Source organism: Megalobrama amblycephala, linkage group LG1 (assembly GCF_018812025.1).
Source record: "Megalobrama amblycephala isolate DHTTF-2021 linkage group LG1, ASM1881202v1, whole genome shotgun sequence".
NCBI lineage: Eukaryota > Metazoa > Chordata > Actinopteri > Cypriniformes > Xenocyprididae > Megalobrama > Megalobrama amblycephala.
This window is the reverse complement of record NC_063044.1, coordinates 66,220,061-66,233,529: the sequence shown is the minus strand read 5'-3', so window position 1 is coordinate 66,233,529 and position 13,469 is coordinate 66,220,061. Positions and strand designations below refer to the sequence as shown.

The 13,469-nt window shown below is 41.5% G+C and overlaps 1 protein-coding gene across 1 annotated transcript in view; it reads right to left on the bottom strand.

Moving 5' to 3' along the window:
- itga2b (integrin, alpha 2b) overlaps positions 1–13,469 on the bottom strand; it is a 29,154-nt gene that overhangs the window by 14,557 nt on the left and 1,128 nt on the right. The window contains exons 2-16 of the mRNA XM_048210500.1: positions 13,100–13,230; positions 12,890–12,987; positions 12,051–12,210; positions 11,853–11,902; positions 11,637–11,682; positions 11,329–11,451; positions 11,036–11,080; positions 10,870–10,913; positions 10,688–10,750; positions 8,761–8,813; positions 8,450–8,661; positions 5,570–5,755; positions 4,623–4,668; positions 4,122–4,229; positions 3,764–3,819 (exon numbers count right to left, since the gene is read on the bottom strand). Coding sequence (XP_048066457.1) covers positions 3,764–3,819; positions 4,122–4,229; positions 4,623–4,668; positions 5,570–5,755; positions 8,450–8,661; positions 8,761–8,813; positions 10,688–10,750; positions 10,870–10,913; positions 11,036–11,080; positions 11,329–11,451; positions 11,637–11,682; positions 11,853–11,902; positions 12,051–12,210; positions 12,890–12,987; positions 13,100–13,230 — 1,421 coding nt within the window. The remainder of the gene's footprint in view (positions 1–3,763; positions 3,820–4,121; positions 4,230–4,622; positions 4,669–5,569; positions 5,756–8,449; positions 8,662–8,760; positions 8,814–10,687; positions 10,751–10,869; positions 10,914–11,035; positions 11,081–11,328; positions 11,452–11,636; positions 11,683–11,852; positions 11,903–12,050; positions 12,211–12,889; positions 12,988–13,099; positions 13,231–13,469) is intronic.

Genomic DNA, 13,469 nt, shown 5'->3' with positions numbered 1-13,469 from the left:
AAGTACGCGTCCTTCAGGTCGATCGCTGCAAACCAATCTCGGGGACGGATGCATTCGAAAATGCGTTTCTGCGTGAGCATTTTGAACGGTAGCTTGTGGAGGCTCCGATTCAAAAGACGCAGGTCCAAGATCGGTCGTAACCCGCCGCTTTTCTTGGGTACAATGAAGTAGGGACTGTAGAACCCTGACCTCATATCGGCTGGAGGGACCGGCTCGATCGCGTCCTTCGCCAGTAGGACTGCGATCTCCGCACGCAGGACAGGGGCATCGGCAGCTTTCACTGTAGTGAAGAGGATGCCCCTGAACTTGGGGGGCGCCGGGCGAACTGAATCGCATAGCCGAGCCTGATGGTCCGAAGGAGCCAGCGAGACGGACTGGGGAGCGCTAGCCAGGCTCCCAGAGACCGAGCAAGCGGCACCAAGGGGACCACCGGCGTACCCGCCGCGGGGCAGCGAGGTGGAACGCAGGGACGCGGCCCGGGGGGCTCTCTGTATGAGGCGGCCCGAAGCGGGGTCACAGTGTGCTGTGCAACACTTACCTGCTTCCACAGGTGGACAGAGGGAGCAGTCGAGGTTTTGTCTGCCTGCTGCTCGCTGCTGTCCGCTGGCGACAGAAGAGGTGGATGAGAGTGGTGAGGTTCTTGCCCTCCCACTGCCCTCCGAGCCCTCTTCGGACCCGGAGATAGAGGAAACTGCTCTTTTATTGAAAATTTGGGTACCGCTGGTCGTTGGGCCAGCGGCGGAACAAAAAGGGGAAACAAAAGATTCTCCACCCGGCCCTCCTCCGGGGAAGGAGCGGTGCGGTCACCACCTCCTGAAGAGCAGTCCCATCCATCTCCGGGTCGCCCGTCCTAGGGCCGCTTGGACTTGGCCTTGCCACCCTTCTTTTTAGGGGGTGGCGGGACGGGCTGGGCACCCCGCCCGCGACCGGCTCCACGACGCCGCTTGGATGGAGGCTGCTGCTGCGGCGTGGGAGCGGGGGCGGCCGCAGGGGGGCGCCCTCGGCGACGGGCAGACTGAGGTGCCGCCGGCGGTGGGGGTGCAGCAGCTGACCGCCTCGGCAGGATGTGACTAATGGCCTCAGACTGCTTTTGTACAGCCGAGAACTGTTGGGCAAAGTTCTCGACCGCGTCGCCGAAGAGGCCGGTCTGGGACACGGGGGAATTAAGAAACCTGACCTTGTCGGTATCCCTCATGTCCGCGAGACACAGCCAGAGATGGCGTTCCTGGACCACCATGGTGGACATCGCACGACCCACTGACCGCGCCGTAACCTTCGTCGCACGAAGCGCGAGGTCCGTCGCGGTACGAAGTTCTTGTAGAACTTGCGGATCATGACCACCCTCGTGTAGGTCCTTCAGTGCCTTGGCCTGATGGACCTGCAACAACGCCATAGCGTGTAAGGCAGAAGCGGCTTCCCCACAGGCCTGATAAGCCTTGCCGGTAAGATCCGACGAGTGCTTACAGGCCCGGGAAGGGAGAGACGGCTCCCCCCGCCAGGTGGAGTTAGGGCACAGTTGCATAGCAACGGCCCGTTCCACAGGGGGTATGCGCGCATAACCCTTCGCCGCTCCGCCATCAAGGGTGGTGAGGGAGGAGGACCCACCGACACGGTTTCGGGCAGTAAAAGGTGCCGTCCATGTGCCAGTGAGTTCTTCATGCACCTCCGGGAAGAAAGGCACTGGGGTGGGGGACTGAGAACCAGCCCTTGCCACCCCGAGAAACCAATCGTCCAACCGCGAGGGCTCGGGACACGGTGGAGGATTCCACACGAGCCCGACCCTGTTGGCGGCCCGGGAAAGCATAGCCATCATTTCCGGGTCTGAATCGGGCACAGATGTCACTCCCGAAGGAGGCAGCTGCGCCGAATCGTCATCCCCGAAAGTATCAGGCTCACCCTCCGATGCAGCGATCGACATCTGGTCGTCATGGGGAGCTCCGAAGGATACGGATGGTACACACCTCTGGGGTGGTCCACCGCGTTCCCCCGGCAGCTCTACTGGCTGCGGAGTGCACGAGGGATGAGGGTTCCTAGGGGGTTGGTTCCCCGAAGGAAGCGCGCTCACCATGATCCTCAAGTCACCAGTCCCAGCGCCCGAAGCAACCCTCTGAGGAGGATTGGAACGAGGCGCCGGGACCGGGACTCCACCCCTTTGCAGGAAGTGGAGTCTCGACCGCAACTCCGCGACGGTCATCATCCCACAATGGGTGCATGACTCGTCCACAAACGCCGCCTCAGCGTGCCTTAAGCCCAAGCACGTGATACAGCGCTGGTGACCATCCCGAGGCGCCAGGTAACGACCGCATCCAGAAACACACAAGTAGAACGACATCTTTAAAAAGACGCGAACTACTCGTGTAAGCTCTTTCAGGAACTGCTCTTTCAAGTGCCGAAGCACGCAGGGGAAAGCCGCTGCAGCACAGACAGGGAAATGTGCAGCCTGTCGTGTGCACTCTCTTTGGAGATGCCGCTCTTACCAGCCGTGAAAACAGCTTTTCAGCGCTCTTTAAAGCGCACCGTACCAGCCGTAAGAACGGCTTTCACAGCTGACACACAGCTTTCTTTGCTCAGTGGGCAAAAAAAGAAAATAAACAAAAGGAGAGAATCGGCCCCGCTGCTGTGCTGTTCCACCTGCACCAGACGAGAGAGCAGTAGAGAGAGCTGGCTCGTTCCTTTCACACTCGCTCGTAGATACTACCATGTGTAGTTCGGCTCCGAAGCGAAAAGCTGAAGATGCAACGCACCTGCTGCTCATTATATACCCGCGCTGCGAGGCGAGCAGCTGATGCATATGATTGCATGCCAATGTGCATTGGCTCGTTTAGTTACACTCGAAGTAGATTGGCCTCTCTAGCGAGATTCCTATTCGTCGGTCATCCGACGTACGTCGAAGTGACCGACTGAATGGGAACTCACAATTCAGACTTTATAACTCACAATTCTGACTTTATATCGTGCAATTCTGACTTTATAACTCAATTTTGACTTTATTTCACAATTCTGATTTTATAACTCACAATTCTCACTTTATATCCCACAATTCAGACTTTATAACTCACAATTCAGACTTTATAACTCACAATTCTGACTTTATATCATGCAATTCTGGCAGAAACAAGCTTCCATATATGATAACTATAACCGTAAAGATATGTTTTTAAAAATAGTTTTAAATGTAAATGAATAGCACAGTTCAAACCACAACTATATAATGGCACTGAGAAACGATATCATTGGAATCACTTTCAACACAATTTTTTTTCTTCCTGCTGATGAATGGCAAGACATTGACAGCCAATCAAAATCCATCTGGCTTTAAAGAGCTTTAGCATTTAAAGCAGCAGACAACAGAACTGCAGTGCATGGTTGTAATACATAACAAAATTGTTAGTTGGTGTGAATGCTAATACAACCAGTGTTATAGTTATCGTTGTAGTTATCGTTGTTGGTGTGAACAAGCCTTAAGTAAACTGGGCTACTGATGCAGGACACATTCTTGCATCCCACTGCATTTTTAATTTTAGGTTTATTTAAACAAGTGCTAGCTAGACATCTTTGACCATTACAACATGATAGCCCCCCAATATTAGTGCTGCGCTTTTAAGTTAAAAGCAGTTCTAATTGCTTCGGAACACTTGCATTCTGCTCCTTGGATCTTAAAAATAAGTTGTGCAGTTGCATCCTTAATGGAAAGCTTGATGAACAAGGGATGTTTATTACCACAGTCTATTTCTAACTAAATTATTTCATATGGATTACATACCAATCTCCTCAGGAATTCTGTGTCCAGATACACTGATGCATGCCATTATTACAAAGCTGTGGAAAAAGATGATAAATATTCTATAGAAGTACCATAACCATGTGTGTTAGTATTCAAAGCATGCAGAAAATATGGATTACATTGCTGATCAATGTTAAGTCCTTGATGCATTGTGACCATGCATAACTCTTAAAAAAGATGTGGGTGTTTCAATAGCTCACTGTACAATTCCTGATACAAACTCCTCTAATCCTTGAGAAGCTTTTTATAGCTGACTAATCAAGCATTTTGAATGCCAGCCTCTTGAATCATGATGATACAGTAAAGCTGTCTCTTGTACTAAGTTCAGAAGCATTACCAAGTAATGAAGGTGCTGCTCTGGTGGAGTTGGCAGAATTTGTCTTCTGGGTTCAAAAGTTCAGGGAAGAATGAGAGTCGAGCCTGTGTCCTCACTACAGCTTGTGCTCTGATAAAGTCAAACACATTATTGATCCAACACACAGAATCATAGTTCAGATCAGTGGTTCTCAACTGGTGGGTCACGACCAGCAGACATTAGAAATGTACCCCCGAGTAATTGGAAATGGCCAAATTCCCCCCCCCCCCCCCAAAAAAAAACATTTAATATGATACAGTATTTAAATGGTATTTAAGTATTTAAAACAACATTTAAATGATACAGTAATTTTGTGTTGGTTCACCATTTAATCAAATGTAAATTACGAGTCCTGAAGCAAAACCAGTTGAGAACCTCTGGTTTAGACTAATATACTGAAAAGGGTGAAGCGTATATGGCCATTTGTTTACAATGAAAAATGTAGGGGTGTTTGCAGTTATTCAGATGATTTTAAATAAGCACCTGTAGGTTGCCACTTTGCTCGCACCCCAAGCACCAATGATGAGATCTAAAGGGGAAAAACAAAGCATATTATATGCCTTGAAATTTAGAAATCTCTCTATCAGCAAACACCACAAAATGAGTAAACAACAGTGATTGAGGTACAAGACAGGAAAAGAAGGAAAAACTGGAGGAAAAGAAGTGTGGGGACTACTTTGTCTGTGATAAGTGACCTAAGACCACAGGAAAAGAGTGTCAAGAGTCCCTCTTAAGAGCTTGAGGTGCTGTGTGTCAAAAAGCATTGCCTTGTCCACACTGGACCCCAGTGTCAGGGCCCTTTTCCATTTATATCTGTACTAAGAATGCTGCAGCACTCACTAAAGCATTCCTGTCTCATGGTGACTTCCAGACAGCTCTTTACTCCTCCCAAGGGATTGTGGGAAAGGGCTGTTAGTGGAGACTGTTCACAACAGACATTCAAACTTTGAGGACAATCTCTCAAGGTTTTGTTGGCTCTACCATCCGGTTATTTGAGGTTATTGTCATTCAAGCATAACTCGTAGATGGCTATAAGGGCTTGTTGTGAAGGTTATGGTATTCTGATGCAGTGACCCAGCTGAGGTTTGCTGGTCAGATTTTAATGGAGGATAATGGGAGCTGCACAGTGATCTCAGGGTTCTGAGCTAGCACAATGGTTGGAGGCATTATTTTTTTAAAAATGTAACAAAATAAAAGTAAATGTATTGAATTAAGTGAAGTGAAATCTGTCACCCTCTTGTTGTTCCAAACCTGTACCACCTCAATTTTTCTACTGAACACAAAATGAGATCCATACAATGAAAATGTTTACATGCTTTTATGACGGCTTTCATTATACATCTCATTGTATTGTTTATTGTGCCTCTTTTTATGTTCCAGAGAAGAAATAACGCATGAATTCTTTTCAAATATCTTCAAGTATCACATACCTGGATAGCCATTATCATCAATATCTGTCCCTCCTCTCATGCTGAAGCCAAACATTGGAGGATCTTTGAGGGTGTGAAACGGGCTCTCAATGACTTGAACGTACTGGGTCGTCAAACCATCACTCTGACCCAGGTAAATAAACACTTGACCCCCTTCACCAGAGCCAGGTGCCCCCACAGCTACATCTGAGAATAAAGGAATATTAAATCGTGTTTGCAGTTTATTTTTATTTAAAGGATCAATAATTATACAATCATCCACCATCTAAATGGAAGAAATTAAATTAAGGAGACAAATATATATAAATGCCACTTGTTAACTGATTTAACTGTTACTATACTATACTGCAATTTTACCAACTATACTGTAAAATTATGTATTTTTTGAAATGGTGTTATACACTAATTTGGGGTCAGTAATATTTTTTTTTTAAAGAAATTTTAAACTTTATTCAGCAAAGACACATTAAAAGTGACTTTAAAGATTTATTATTGTTGTTCCTTTGACCTTATTCATCAAAGAAGCCTGGAAAAAATATATCACTGTTACAGTTCTGTTTTACAGTCATTGTGTTCTGTTTTCCCTGTTCTAGTTTGCCTGTGTTGCCTGTGCTGGGTATAATGCTATTTCATGTATTCTGACTTATTTACACTGTTAAAGAGTTGGATTCTCATGCTAAACATGGCCAAAGTTTCAAAACATGAGTTGGACGTATGACGGAGTATTTCTGTGCCAAAAATACTCTTCCAAATCCTCATAAACTTGCCGGTCTTTTTTCCGAGTATGGGCCTGTGTGACGTCAACGGGGTCGGAAATTCCTCATACGGGCACTTCTCCCGGATGAGTGCATGCGCACACGTCGACCAGAGCGAGAGAGCAAGAGCACGCCCATCAACGCACGTTCGGCTTTACGGAAATCGTCGGCAGCGCTGCACAGGTCACAGGACTTCACGAAATCAACAATGTCACCAAAGAAGTGTGTTTTTGGTTGTGAGGGAAAGATAACCTTGCTTCCCAAAGAACCCAGCGTTAAGTGGAGCTGAGAGTTTTGTGCTCTCATGCATTACATTGATGCACTCTCGATATTTGTTATTAAAATATCCTGATAGTTGCAATCACTTTTTTATTGGTTAAAATGAATGGAGAATATCTTGTGTTTTTCCGTGGCTGCTCGAGCCCTCAGGATCGGCGCTTATGGTTTAATAAACAAGGCCCAGTTCTACGCTGGATTTACAGATTGTTTGAAACTGAAAGACAGAGCGGTCACAGCAGTAATGATCCTGGCCATGAGTTGGAACCTCAGGTGGTGAGTAAACTGCTTCAAATGTCTGTTTTGTTGGCAATAGGCGCCTAAGTGCATATAATGTAAACAACACGAACGTAGTGAATTCGTAAATTCATTATTCATCATTCACTATACGCTAAATTCATTATAGTGATTCAAAAGTTATCCAGGGATGATGCAATGGTGTATTGTGTGTTTAAATATATTTGTTTAGCTGACCATTGATAGCTTGCAGGCGATCGCTACACAAAATCTGCACATACTCGTGACAGCTCGTCACTCTTTAGCTCCGCTCACACGGCACGCCTCCAGGCGATCGGCTGTTTTCAGAAAGACTCGGTACAGCGTATGCATCTTTTATAAATATGATAAAACTAAAGACTTTTTGGAGATATGAAGGATGCAATACTACTCTATAGGTACTCAAGAATAACATGAGATTGGCAGAAACTGTGTGTGATTCTCTCCCTCTTTAAGCACATGTTTCTGTCAGTTCATTAGCTCTCCCTTGTATTTAAATCCTCAGTTTCCTTTGTTTAGGGTTCTGTGTCATTGTGTTTTTTTACGTGATTCTCCTGCATGTTCATTATTAGATTGTGAACTAAAGACTTTGTTTATTCTCCTACGTTGTGTGCTCTTTACAGCCACCAACACCTGACAATCACGGTTTCCACAAAAATATTAAGCATCTCAGTCATTTATAATAAGAACTGTTTCTTGAGCAGAAAATCAGAATATCAGATTAATGAAGGATCATGTGACAATGAAGACTGGAGAAATGACGCTAAAAATTCAGCTTTGCCATCATAGGAATACATTACATTTCAAAATATATTAAAATATAAAACACTTATTTTGTTGTAATAATAATATTTCATAACATCGCAGTTTTTTTCTGTCACATAAATGCAGCCAAGGTGAGCATAAGAAACTTCTTTTTGAAAAACATTCAAAAAATCCAACCAACCCCAAACGTTTGAATGGTATAGATCAAGTAAAAATTATAAAACTTAAAAGGAAGTTATCAGAAGCCCCTCTGTAATGCATCACTTCTGATTATATTTTATCTAAATTCATATGCTTCATTCTCCTACCCATGATACCTGAAACATTGCCATTATAACAGGAATTTTTTTTTACAGTGTAATCTCATGGTGATGCAGAGATAAGCACTGTAACTCAGCATGAATCTGATTTATACTGTCACAGCTGAAGAACACCTGACCCATTTAGGTCAAATCACTTTCAGATGCTGCTTTCATAACTGAGAAAAATGAGATGGCTTGAGCTCCTGCTGTTATTAAGTGACAAGATTCAGCTGATTGTAACTAGGAAAAAAAAGATTCTGAGGGTGATGAATTGTATAACAGCAACCACAGTGCCTAATTTAACACATTACCATCTGTGAAGATCAATGCCTGGGGCAACTGCCAGATTTTCCTTCTGATTCGTACTATGTCTTCATTACACCCATGTGGCTGTTCATTTTGCACTTATACTCAGATGATTTGTGCTCAGAATTATCAATAAAAACATTACACTGCATGTTATTTTCACAGTAAATACTACTTTGTAATGTCAGAGTAGTCCTCACCATTAAACCCATCATGGTCGATGTCTCCCAAAGGGGCTATAGCGCTGCCAAAACGCCCATAGGCATATGTGCCTGTCAGCATCTGGTTGGGCTTGGAAGAAAAGGAGAAGCCCTTTCTCTGCAGGTAAACATATACTTGTCCCACTTCTCGAAATTTCTGAGTGGACAGCTGCTCCAAAAAAAGTGGCGCTCCAATCAGAATGTCGTCCCACCTGATGACCACAGAGGGGATATAATTCATCTCAAAAAGCATTTTAGAAATTCTCATGAACTACCAGAAAAAGAAATTGGCCTCTACAAGAATCATTTACCCATCTCTGTTAATATCTGTTACTGCCACAGAATGCCCAAAATAAGATGCTATCTACAGAAGACAAGACAAAAGGTAAAATTACTGCATTTAATCTTTAGTTTGTGTCCTTATCTTGACAACAGGCTACACTGCCGTTTAAGAGTCTGGGGTCGGTATGATTTTATAATGTAAAAAAAAAAAGTCTCTTAAGCTCACCCATTCTGCATTTATATGATTAAAAATACAGTAAAAACAATAATACTCTGAAATATTATTACAATTTAAAATAGCTGTTTTCTATTTTAATATTCCAGTAATGGTAAAGCTGAATTTTCAGCATCATTACTCCAGCCTTCAGTGTCACATGATCCTTCAGAAATCATTTTAATATGATGATTTGATGTTCAAGAAACATTTCTTATTATGTAGAACTGATAATATGTTTGTGACCGTGATACTTTTTGTTCAGAATTCTTTGATGAATAGAAAGTTCAAAAGAACAGCGTTTATTTGATTTTTTTAAATTTATTTTAATTTTTTAATATGTATATCTTACTGACCTTATAACTTTGAATGATAGTGTATAATAAAACCATTTTAAAGGTGCCCTAGAATTAAAAATTTAATTTACCTCGGCATAGTTAAATAACAAGAGTTCAGTACATGGAAATGACATACAGTGAGTCTCAAACTCCATTGTTTCCTCCTTCTTATATAAAACTCATTTGCTTAAAAGACCTCCGAAGAACAGGCGAATCTCAACATAACACCAACTGTTACGTAACAGTCGGGATCATTAATATGTACGCCCCCAATATTTGCATATGCCAGCCCATGTTCCCAACATTAGGAAAGGCATTACACAAGGGCAGCCAGTAACGTCTGGATCTGTGCACAGGTGAATCAACAGACTAGGTAAGCAAGCAAGGACAATAGCGAAAAATGGCAGATTGAGCAATAATAACTGACATGATCCATGATATCATGATATTTTTTGTGATATTTGTAAATTGTCTTTCTAAATGTTTCGTTAGCATGTTGCTAATGTACTGTTAAATGTGGTTAAAGTTACCATCGTTTCTTACTGTATTCACGGAGACAAGAGAGACGTTGCTATTTTCATTTTTAAACACTTGCAGTCTGTATAATGCATAAACACAACTTCATTCTTTATAAATCTCTCCAACAGTGTGTAATGTTAGCTTTAGCCATGGAGCACTATCAAACTCATTCAGAATCAAATATAAACACCCAAATAAATACTTTACTCACATGATCCGATCCATGCATGCAGCATGCATGACGAACATCTTGTAAAGATCCATTTTGAGGGTTATATTAGCTGTGTGAACTTTGTTTATGCAATGTATTAGAGTCGCGAGCTCGGGGGCGGGGAGCGCAACGATTTAAAGGGGAAAGTAGCCTGAATTGGCACATATTTAATGATTCCCCAAAATAGGCAGTTACAAAATTAATAAAAAATAATCTATGGGGTATTTTGAGCTGAAACTTCACAGACACATTCAGGGGACACCTTAGACTTATATTACATATTGTAAAAAAAACGTTCGATGGCACCTTTAACAATATTTTACCATAAAAGACAATTGTCTTGTATTGTTAAATATAATAATGATTTTCCACTGTAAATTATAAGGTAATTTATACTCTTTACTGTAAAAATATATAATTTTACAGTATAGTAAGTACAGCCAAATTACATGTACTGTCTTGTTAAATCTAATACATTATAAAAGTCTTTCTTTACTGTCACATTTGATCGATTTAATACATCCTTGCTGAACAAAACTATTCGTTTAAAAAAACAAAAACATCATTGACCCCAAACATTTGAACGTTAGTGTAGCCTACAAATAATAGACACTATTGAGAACAATTTAAACACAATTGTACTGGTTTATAGTACACAATTGTACAAATTTAACCTGGGTGCCACTTATCGCCTTCATGATTTGCAGAGGCACTGTTGCGGCGTTTATTATTTTGACCTAAAAAAAGAACAGTACAACGACTGATTACACCGATTAATTCCATAATCAATTGTATAACTGTGCAAGAGCATAATTGGAGTGCATAATCATCCGCGTAACAGTGTAAGAAAACTTACAGAGCCTGCAGTGTGCAGATCGTTTGGGACCCCAACGACATAATCTGCAATCATTATCAAATAAAGAAAAGTCAGAAAAAAAAAACAATATTGCGTATAAGAGCTGCAGACCAAACTCATGTTGCATTTAAAAACATAAAACATAAAAAGTAAGAAGGCTTATCACCTGGGATGCGGTCTTCATTAAACTGCCCAGAAGCAACAGAGTATCCTATAATGCAAAAAAAAAAAAAAAAAGTTTCAGATTTTATCATTATCACTTCATTATTATTACTATTATTTACAGTCTTAGAAGAAAAGGTACTATATTAGACCTTAAAGGGTTCTGCCAGGTGCTTCAAGAAACATTTCTTATTATCATCAGTATTGAATTGATAATATGTTTGTGACCATGATACTTTTTTCCTAAGAGTGTAGCTTTTTTGGTCTCTGTTTCCAATGACATCTGTCACATCTTACCCAGATACAGGTCGTAGTAGTCACGTCTTTGTGGTGTTTTGGTCTCACCGCTCACTGAGTGCTTGGGAGAGAATGTCCTGCCACTTCTCATGATGTTATCAAGAGATGCAGTGATGATCTGACCTGAAGTAAAGAGAAAAGCTCCATGACACGCTTCACAAAGACATATAAACCCCACTGAAGGTGCTCTGTCAATGCACATTTAACACAAAAACCCTCTTTTCAAACGTTTGAATGACAGCCTTGTTCTAGTGGTGACATTCTTTGGAAGACTGCCTCTTCTACATAGCATTTCTAACATATTTTACCTTGAAAATAATAGCCTCCTGGTGCACCAAGTATCACTCTGCCATTCTGTCACAACCAACGCAAGCAGTTTTTACATGCAGTGGAAAAAAAGAGATGTCAAACTATTTAATAGATAGATAATAGCCTATTTATATGGTATATACTGTATATAATCATATGCAAATACATTCAAATTTGCAAATTACTCCACTGCCAGAATAAAAGTAGCAAGAAACCTCGGTGATGTCCGTGGTAAATCCAGCCTCACAATAACGCCTGTCAGGATCTGCACATAGGGATTTGATCATTATTGGTCAATTAGAGTGCTATTGAAGTGCTTGAAGGAATAGGCATCAAAGAGTAATCACAATGTATTGGTATTTCACATTTATAAACAGAGCTGTAAATCTATAGCATTAAATTCAGTGTCTTACAGCCTCTGGTGTAAATCGTCTCAACATATTCTTCCCTGCAGGGGGCGTAGTTTGCCAACTGTCCAGTTTGCATGTTCAAAAGCTGGCAGTTCCCAACAGGTGTATTCATGGCCTCCTCTTTTTCCAAAAGCACGTTCCAGTGGAACAAAGGGGCACAGGCCTACCTCATATGAAACATGAAAAACACCCTTAAAGTAACCACAGCCATTATTTTATTCAAAGTTGAAAAACGTAAAGTTAGTTTATCTAGGCTAGTTCTTTCACTATACAGTATGCAACTGGAGAAGAAATTTGAAACATTAAATGAACATAAACAGGACAAATTAGCAAAATAAATACAGATATCCCTATATATAATGTTTCAATAGTGTTTTCAAACAACGTTTCAATAGCTAATCTCCAAAATTACAAGTTAATCAAATCGCACTAACAACATTAACCATATCAACCGTTCACAGCGCTTTCCATTAGGATTGTTATTTGACAATACATCTCCAAAATGTAAGTAAGCCTAGTGAAATTATTTCCCACTTTATCGTACATTTAGCCTACCGATATTTACCGACAACAAAACATAGGCTACTCTGTTTTGTTTACAACATCTTTACGAAAGCTGACGGTTAGCTTTGAGGGGGCAAAATACAATTAAGTTACGGTTGGCCAAGACAAACCCGAAACAAATCCCTTCAAATGTCCCTGAATAATTCGCATACCATGACCAATTATAACAAATTACGTCAAACTTAAAAGAATATATGGCTTTAGCTAAAGAAACAACATGGTTAAATTCTATTAACTTATACTTTTGTGAGGGTTGTTTGTGAAATGCAGTAACTCACCAAGATGTAGTTGTTGTAGGCTCGAACTGAAGCGCCCAGCCACTGGTTTGATTTGTGAGCCATTAGGAGCATGTTACCAAACGTGATGTTTTCATCACCTATGAAACATTAATTGGAGAAAAAAAGAAAAGAGTGTGGTAGAATTTACTTTTATATACACATATTACATAATGCATACTTAGCCTACATACTACAGTATGCTATACTCACCTTTTTGGTCAAAGTTTAATGTCTGACACGATTCTCCACTTGATGTCCAGGGACACATGAAGACAGAGCCGCCATGAGAGATCCCAGTCTGGCTAGTGTTTGCTCTGGGTGCTCCAACCACCACACTTATACTGCAGGGTGGAAACCACAACATACATAATTAGAAATGTCCAGTTTAGAGTGACAAAAATGCATGATAAATGCATGATTCATCTATGTTCATAATTTATACATTGTACACACACACACACTACGTTTACATGTTTTAATAGGACTTTCCATAGACATGTTTTTATATTGCACAAACTTTATATTCTATCCCCTAAACCTATACCCATCACAGAAAACATTCTGCATTTTTACATTTTTA